General features: G+C 31.8%; 1 protein-coding gene across 1 annotated transcript in view; it reads left to right on the forward strand.

Moving 5' to 3' along the window:
* SLC9C1 (solute carrier family 9 member C1) overlaps positions 1–9,611 on the forward strand; it is a 95,759-nt gene that overhangs the window by 68,141 nt on the left and 18,007 nt on the right. Inside the window, exons 17-21 of the mRNA XM_011355501.2 lie at positions 1,157–1,220; positions 2,162–2,347; positions 2,632–2,781; positions 3,960–4,011; positions 5,251–5,399. Of these exons, the coding sequence (XP_011353803.1) occupies positions 1,157–1,220; positions 2,162–2,347; positions 2,632–2,781; positions 3,960–4,011; positions 5,251–5,399 (601 nt within the window). The remainder of the gene's footprint in view (positions 1–1,156; positions 1,221–2,161; positions 2,348–2,631; positions 2,782–3,959; positions 4,012–5,250; positions 5,400–9,611) is intronic.

The following is a 9,611-nucleotide window of genomic DNA, read 5'->3' on the forward strand; positions in this document are numbered from 1 at the left end:
ATAGAACATATCCATACTTTAATGATTAATTTCATATTTGCAAAAATATATTTTAAAATAGTGTTTGTCAAAGGGACCCAGAGTGAATTTCACAGGTATTTGCAATGTTCTTAATAAACTTAGCAGGACAGTGAGTACATGGATGCTGGTTTTATTATTTTTATACTAAATAGATAAACATTTGGATAGGTAGGTTGATAGATATTCATTCATACTTGGAAAGGTATCATAATTTGATTTTAAAATCCAATATAAAGGTAGTTGTTAAATAATGGAAATATACACTCATAAATTGATAAAGTATTATGTCATATGAATCAACGAGTTGTAATATAAAATGTTTTAGCCAGAAGATTTAAGTAGAAGAATTATATCTGATATTTGGACAAAATAAATGAGTCTCAAACTTTTACTAGAAAATTAAAATGCTACTGCAGAGCCATAATATTGGGGAGGGGATGGATTTCCAACTGTCACATGGTATGTAATAAATCTCAAGTTAGTTAGAATGACCATAGGGCATTTCATATATTTAAGAAGAAATAAAGCAGTTAAGGTTAAGGTTAATAATAAGGCGAAGGTAAGAGTAAAGAGTTCCCTGAAATGTAATATGTACTATAATGGAAAGATCACTGAGCTGGGGTTCTGTAGATTTGACTCTAGTTTTAGTTTTCTCTCACAAACTGTTAGCTGTTCACAAGGTCAATGAACTTCTCTCAACTTCAATTGTTTTCTTCTATAAAATGTCAGGGTTGGCCTAAATAATAGACAAAGATCCCTCTAGCTCTATTATTCTTTCTACTTTGTCATAGCCATGCATAGCCATAGCTTCATTCAATCAGGCCCAATTAAGACAACAACATTGGACTGTAGACACATGGTTCTACTTCATAGCTGAGAGGATACTCTTAACAGTGCAATCCTGTTTTTGTCTTTCCCTCCTACTTAAATCAAGATTCATTCTCACTGCCCAATTTGCAAACTTGCCTGCACTTGTCATTTCTTTTGTCCTCTTTTCTATTTGGTTCAGTTCTGCTCCTTTGTACTGTGCCTTTTAAAATATCCATTATGTTAATAATGATAATAATAAATGATCACTTATCAAGTACCAGCCATTTGGTTATAACATTTCAAATTCTTAAATTAACTCTTTAAGACAGATGTATATTATGCCTTCCATTTTACAGGCGAGAGACCCTAGCTGTTCCTCTCCTGTGGCTGTATTCTAGTGACCGCAAGATAACTCCTTCACCTTTCTGAATACTTGATATTTGGACAAAGTCTTTCTCTTTATACTGATCCTTTCAAGTTCCTAAGAGAATGATCCAACCTATACTATTTCAATAAGAAGAAAATGAGACATCTCCAGGGGCTAAATAATGAAGTGGGCAGGATCTCAAAAGGCCAGAATCAGGTCATTCGCTTCCTAGATTCAGACATTAAGTTTCCTCAGCTCGGCCAAATGGGAGTAGACTCAAGGGAAATGACTCTACTGCTAAACACACAGGAGTCTGTTGACAGACAAGCATAGCAATTTCTTAATTTATAGTGGAGCATATGCTTTCCCTGGGACATGAATATGTCTGCCTCCTACATTTTCTTTGAATCATGGAGAGTAGGAGCATCAGGATACTAAAAGAAGACAAATGAATCAAAATTGCAAAATGAATATCTTAAGTATTATAATAAAGATAAAGGACTACACAGGGCATTAAGGGAAAAAACAGGAGTTCTTTACACAAAATACTAATCTCAGACAGCATATTTTTTTAATGTATTTTTTTCTAAACTTACTCTTTTTTCAAAATTCCACAGGAAACCTAATTTCCCAGGTTGAAATCTAGAATATCTTTGACATTTCCCACTCTCTTACATATAGTAGGTTTTCAATAAAAGTTTTTTGAAATAAAAAAGGAATGAATTAATGAACTACCATAAAATAGTAGGTATTTTGAATATTTTCTCATTTGGAATAAATACTTCAATATTTTAACCATTTAATTTCAAATTAATATGATCACTTCTAGTATTTCAGAGAGTTAGAGTTTTAAGGTAGATCAGAGAAAAATCTACCTAGTAATGTTTCAGTTATTGTGGAAAATGGTATAGTAAATCACAAACAAACAAGATAATGTGTGTTTTTTTTTTTTTAAATCAACAGATAGCAGCAATGAGGAAAGAATATTTTTTACATACCTGGAACCTATTTGAATTAATAATTACATTAATTGGCATCATAGATGTAATACTTATTAAGACACATTCTACTGGTCATGCTTTTAATTTGATTCAAATGGTAGTCTTTTTAAAAACTGTTCGACTTTTTCGCATACTACGCATTTTGAAGGTAAAAAACTATTTAAAACTATTTAAAATCAGAAATTTCAAATTTCTTCTGACTGTTTTGTATAATACAAACTAAAATCAGTTGAGTAGTTTTATGGCTTCCACTTTGTATTGATCTGATGTTTATATTTTAGATTTTAGTTTCCTTTGACAAATTAAGTTTTATAACACATTATGTTACAAATATTCAAATTATATTAGAAATTCATGTCAGTTACACTAATGAGCATGTCATCAATTAAAATTTGTACAGTTCATAGTAAATAGTAGTCCTCTTTTTTTCAGCTAATAACACCAAAGTTGCTGCAATTAATAGATAAAAAGATGAGTCATCAGATATCCTTAAAGTATGCTATACTGAAAGGATATGTCCAAGGTGAAGCAGATATAATGACTATAATTAATCAGATTGCCAATTCTAAACAGGTTAAACAGGTGAGAAAAACTTTAAATACTAAGAAAAGAGTTTATTTTCCCTACCCCTCAGTTGCCCTCACCTATCATGTCCTCTGTCTATATATGTAGATGTGGTCTTTCACTCCTGGTTTGGTAGGTAATTTTTGTAAAACTTTAAACTAATTTCCCTTTAGTTACCCAAATGCCTCCTCACTGAAATGTCTGTGCCATATTAGCAAGTTAAAAGGCTCTTGGAACATATCTTTCAGTCCTTGTAGAGGTGATCATGAAACCCATGAGCAGTGATTGGTTCCAGAAAGAAATAACACTAACTCATCCAGAGAGAAACCTTGTCTAATTCCCTCATTATGCAGATGAGAAAAATGAACCCCAGTGAGGTTAAATGATTATGTCCAAATTCACATAGTTGGTAAACAGAGAAGAGAATTCTAGGGCCTAAGTGCTAGCTCTTATTTTTTATCTTCTTGACTGAGGTAGATTAACACTGATATGAGCGCGCGAGTTTGTCGGCTGTGTCAGAAATTAAATATTTACCTTTCAAGGCAATTTAGTACATTTAAATGCTGTATGTTATATGCCCAAAGCTTTGTACTTGAGAAAGTTGAATACTGAATAGGCAGTAGAACATAAAAAGCAGTATCTTTCTTCTCTTCACCATCTGTAACTTTAAAACTATTTTCCCAAATTTTGCTACCTTTTCTAACCACTCATATCTAGCACCGGAATTTGAAGATTCAGAGTAGAAAATACAAAGATTGACTCTACGGATGTCCACTTTTAGTCCTCATCTCTGCTCTCACACAATTTGGCCAAAACGTCTAACTCACTCAAGGTTAAAAGCCACCTTTGTGTCCCAAATTTGGAGGCTCCCATAAAGTTGAATGGGAAAGTACCTATCATACCTTCATTTTTCAGAATCAATAATATCCTAAAGCAAGTTACTTTAAGAAAAAATATATGATTCACCTTCAGTCTTCTCAAAATCAACCTAGGGAATGCCACTCCTTACCCTCTCCACCACCCTTGCTGGAGCAAAATAAAATTCAGTCCATAAATTTCAATTCTAATCCCTGAAAAGTTCTCCATAATATTTTTCTTTAGTTATTAATTTAGGTTAAAAATCCATTAGTTGCAAATGTCAAGACATTTTATAACAATTGTTTTCCAACGGGGATAATGTTTCTTTTGTTTCATAGATGTTATTAAAGAAGGTAACAAGGAATACGGTACATGCTATGAAAGAGCTAGGTAGGTATCGCTCACCTTAAAGATTCATGACCATCTCTTATCATCACTACTTCAAAGAGGCAATGGTTTTGATAACTAAACTGGTCTTTGAAGGAACCTACTTACTATTAAGAAAGTGGATAACTTCAACAATCAACATGATGATATTTTTGGCTGGATGGAAATAGTATAATATTACCTCTCCAAACCTGATCTCTCTACACTATGCCATAATTAAGACCTTTTAATTTCAGTTTAAAAAAAAAAAAGACACATACATTTTCATGACATGGTTACATATGTTATCATCACCTTATAATTCTATTTTCCTCCAAACCAGCAGTGCTCATATCTTCTTGAGCAACAACAACAACAACAATAAAAAGTTATGTTTTCCTTCCACTTGCTGTCTGAGGATTTAGGCTTTATAATGAGTTGAAATCAGAACAGTTTCACAGATCCATTATGGCTGCTAGAAGGCTGAATGCCCAAATGTGACAACAGCCTATTTGAATCATGTTGGCTCATGCTCCCAGTGCAGGACAAATACCAGGAATAGGACAGACACACTCCTATAACATAATGTTCATGTGTTAGGAGGAGGGGTTTGGGTACTAGATGGTGGGCAGCAAAAGGACACAACTAGCCTGGAAATGCGACGAGGTTTGAGATATCTTGCATGGCAGACAGCTGTCAAGCCAGACCAGAAGTTACGAGCAAGGAAAAGCTCAAATGTACAATCTAAGAGGATGACATTCTCATGGGAATCCAGGAATCCAGAACAGACAGGCAGAAGAGCATAGATAAATGAAGTATGTGGATGCAGACAGGGTGAGTGGAAAATGACTCCGGCTGAGTAAAAATACTTAATTAAAAACCATATCTAAGCACACAGTCTGTAATCAAAAATCCTGATTTAAACAGAGTAAAAAAACGGGTCATAAACTCCAGACCTAGAGCCCAGATCCAGTGCAGGTGGATTGGTATAATTATTAATCATAAGATTGAAGCTATATGTCTTTTTTCATAGGTTTAGGCAAAAGAATGAGTTGATGACAAAAAAAAAAAAAGAAAAGGCAGAACTCTTCAACTACTGGTGAATTACGACTGATTACAGAGGCCTCATCAGTAATAGAGATATGTTTTCCTGTGTTATGGGCTGTACTCCATGAGTTTGGAGCAGAAATATTACCTTATTGTCCAAATGAAATATATTTAAAATGTCCTTACTTTATCTGAAAATATTTTGTTATTTTTCAGGCTACTTAGAGTGTGATCACCCAGATATTGCTGTCAATATGAAAACAAAGGAGGAGATTAATGTCATGCTCAATTTGGCTAAAGAAATTATTAAGGTTTTCAGGTTAAAAGGAATTCTTCATAAAATTGAAGCTTCTGAAATTAATAAGGTGAGATGAAATATCTTCAGAGTAAATAGTTGATATATTGACATTTACTATCTTCAAACCTACTTTTGGCTCTTTCCAATATAGGCCATCCCTGAGATATGAATTTCTAACTTAAAATAATTGTCTAAAAAAAGCACATACACTATAGAGAGTTTCCTTCCTGCAGTCCAGTGGTCCACTTCTCTTTTTTATTTTGCAGTAGTACTGAGGACCTACTTCTTTCTATGCTTTGTTCCCATACTAAGGCTATGATGAAACTGCTTCTCATCCTAGGGCAAAGTGGATACCAATATGTTCCTGGAAATTATCTGTGGCATTGAAACAACTTTTCCCATAGAAACCATAATTTATAAGAACACTGATGATAGGGTAAAAATTAACTACATTTTCTTTTTCTAAGTTTAAATGACACCATTGTGCATAAAAAGATAGAAATTTCCAATTCATTCTATAAATACAAAATTCAGTCCCCAAATTAGGAATCATATAAGAAGAAGAAAAAAATAAAGTTACTATGCTTGTGAATACATATGCAAAACTTCTTAACATAGTAGTAGCTACTTAAATCTGGCAATATATTAAAAGCATATTATGACTAAGAGAGTTTTATCTCCTAAAATAGCTATATATTCACTTACTAAGAGATTGAAGAAGAAAAACCATTTGATAAAACTCAGCCTTCATTTAGAATGTCCAAAAAAAATCTTACAAGGCCAACAAAAGAAGTAACATTCTTAAATGCATCAAATGGTCTCTATTAAAAATCTGAAGCAAACATGGTTAAGATGACAAAACAGTTAGCTGTATTTCCATTAAAGACAGTAACAAAAGAAGAATGAACAGTGTCATTCTAAGCATTAAGTGCTGTACTAGAAGTCTTAGCTAAGTCATAAAGAAAAAAAAAAGAAATTAAGAGATGGAAACTTTAGAAAGAAATAAAAATTGTTATTATTTGTTGATTGTTTAATTTAAAATTCTAGAGAATTAAAAACTGTAGGATTAATAAGAGAATTCAATAGGGTATCCAGAAACAAAATCAACATTTAAATTCATCCTCAACTGAAGAAAATATAGAAAAATACTCTATTGACAATAGCAATTAAAAATTCTAAATCCTTAAGTGTGAACCTGACATAAAATATATAACATCTATGTGGCAAAAACTGCAAGATATATTTGGGCAGCTAAAATAATTAGTCAGTCTGAAGATAACACAATGAAAATTATTGTATCCAAGGAACAAAAATAAAACATTTGAAGAAAAGTGAACAGAGTCTAAGGGACCTATGGGACCCATCAAGTGAACCAACATATGAATTCTGGGAGAGCCACAAGGAGAAGAGAAAAAGAAAGGGACAGAGAAAAAAAGTGAAGAAATAATGACAAGAAAGTTCCCAAAATTGATGAATACATGAATATTAATGTCCAAGAAGCTCAGTGAACTCCAGGTAGAATGAATCAAAGACACTCACATCAAAACTGTCAAAAGACAAAATGAGAAGTTTGAAATCAGCAAGAGAAAAGTAACTTATCATATACAAAGGATCCTCAATAAAATTATCGGTGATTTCTCATCAGAAACTTTGAAGACCAGAAGGAAGTGTGCCAATATATTCAGAGAGCTAAAATAAATATATAAACAAACAAACAAACAAACAAACAAACAAACAAACCTGTCAACCAAGAAACCCATGTCCAGCAAAACTGTCCTTTAGAAGTGAGGGAGAAATTGAGACATTTCCAGATAAACAAAAGCTGAGAGAGTTTATTACCACTGGAACTGCCCTGAAAAAAAAATGCTAAAAGGAGCCCTACAGAATAAAATGAAAGGATACTAGACAATAAGTTCTCCCTTATTAGTAGATATTTTAAATATAAATAAATTTTCAATCAAAACACAAAGATCAGAAGAACGGATAAAAAAAACACTATTTCTCCAAAGAAGATATACAAATGACTGATAAGTACATGAAAAGATGCTTGACATCACTAAACATTAAGGAAATGCAAATCAAAATTACAATGAGAAACCATTCTCATATCATTAGGATGACTATTACCATAAAACAAAAACAAAAACCCTTATGCACCATTGATGGGAATGTAAAATGGTACAGCTGCTGTAAAAAACAGTATGACACTTCCTCAAAAAATTAAAAATAGAATTACCATAAGATCCAGCAATACCACTTCTGAGAATATACTTTAAAAATTGAAAGTAAGATCTCAAAGATATTTGAATACTCATCTTCATAGCATCACTGTTCGCAATTGCTAAAACAAGAAACAATCCAAGTGTCCACTAATGGATAAATTGGTAAGCAAAATGTAGTATATACTTACAATGGAATATTATTCAGCCTTAAAAAGGGAGGGAATTCTGATGTATACTATAACATGGGTGAACCTTGAAGACATACTAAGTGAAATAAGACAGTCAGAAAAAGACAAACACTATAGGATTCCAATTATATGAGGTGCTTAAAGCTGTCAAAATCTTAAAGACAGAAAGTAAAATGGTGGTTAAGGACCTGGAGGGAGGGAAGAATGTGGAATTATTGTTTAATATGTATAGAATTTCAGTTTTACCAGATGGAAAGAGTTCTGGAATGAATGATGCTGATGGTTGCACGATACAAATATATTTAATATCAGTAAACTGTACATTTAAAATGGTTAAGATAGTAAATTGTATATGGTTTTTATTTTACTACGAATGAACAAAAAAGGAGGCGGAACAGAGAAAATGTTTACCCTACTAGATATTAAGACATGTTATAAATCCATAATAATCAAATAATATGAAATTAGAATAGAATTAGGAAAAAAATATCTATGGAACAGACAAGTTATGTAGCAGACCTAAATACACTTAGTGTTCTAGTATATATTGACATAACATTGCAAATAGGAAAAACAAATGGTGCTGAGACATTCAAAATTCATACGGAAAAAAATAGATTAGGTCCATACCCCACACCATAGAGGGAAAGAAAACTTTCCAGATGTAATGACAATTTAAACATGAAAAACTACGCAAATGTTATCAAATATAGAGAATATCTTTATACTAATGTAAGAGAAGCTTTGTTAAACCATTCACAAAACCAAGATACCATTAGTGTAAATGTTAGTAGATGATGCTGTAAACAATTTAAAACTTCGTATGTTGAAATATATTACAAACAAGTAATATATTTGGTTAAGAACCAAGGTTAAGAACCAAGGCACAACTTGGAAGATATCTGCAAGAAAAATTCACACAAAATGGTGATAGCAATAATATCTAAAAAGTTCCCACAAATCAATGTAAAAGGGCAAAGAAGCCTCTAAAAAGTGAGGAAAGAACATGAAACAGGCATTTCACACAGACAAAATGAATATTTGCCCAGTAAATGAGCAGTAATGAAAAAAACTGTCTATGTTCAATGCTGATGAGGTTATGAGAAAATAGACCTATATGTGACAGAATAAAATGCAAATGAGTACAGCCATTCTGGAGGGCAATTTAGCAAATAACTTTAAAAATGCATATCCTTTAAACCAGCAATTATACATGTAGAAATGTACAGATATTAAAAAATAAACAAAGATATATATTCAAACATATGTTAGAAACAACCTATATTTTCATCAAATTGGGAATGATTTGCATAAATTGTGATATATCATGCACATGAACATTATATTTAAATCAACAGAAATAAGAAAGATCTATATGTAGATCTATATGTTGTTAATATGAGAAAAAATAATTTCTAAAACAATGTATGATATGTTCAATTTAGTTTTTTTTAATTTCTGTATATATATGTACTATTTTGAAAATAATCTAGATGAAAATATATGAAACTTAATATTGGTTGCATATCCGATGCAAAGAGTGGTAAGAAAAGAGGAGGATGAAGGGAATTATTTTATTTCTATTTTTTATAATGCTTAAAACTTACTCAGAAATGTTCTAATATATCACTTGTATAATAAGTAAACTAATTTTTTAAAGAATGTTTTATACCGATATACAGTCTTCTAAGCCCCCTAGTTGCCACAATTTTCCTGATGTATCCAGAATAATATTCCAAATACATGATTTGGCTTATACTTCTACAGATTACTGCATTACCACTAAATACTTGTATGCCTTGTATGAATAAACAAATTCACTATGATCAATGTAGATTATTTTTATTATTTTTATGGACTTGTTTAAGG

This window comes from Pteropus vampyrus, unplaced genomic scaffold (assembly GCF_000151845.1).
Source record: "Pteropus vampyrus isolate Shadow unplaced genomic scaffold, Pvam_2.0 Scaffold1, whole genome shotgun sequence".
NCBI classification, from domain to species: Eukaryota; Metazoa; Chordata; class Mammalia; order Chiroptera; family Pteropodidae; genus Pteropus; species Pteropus vampyrus.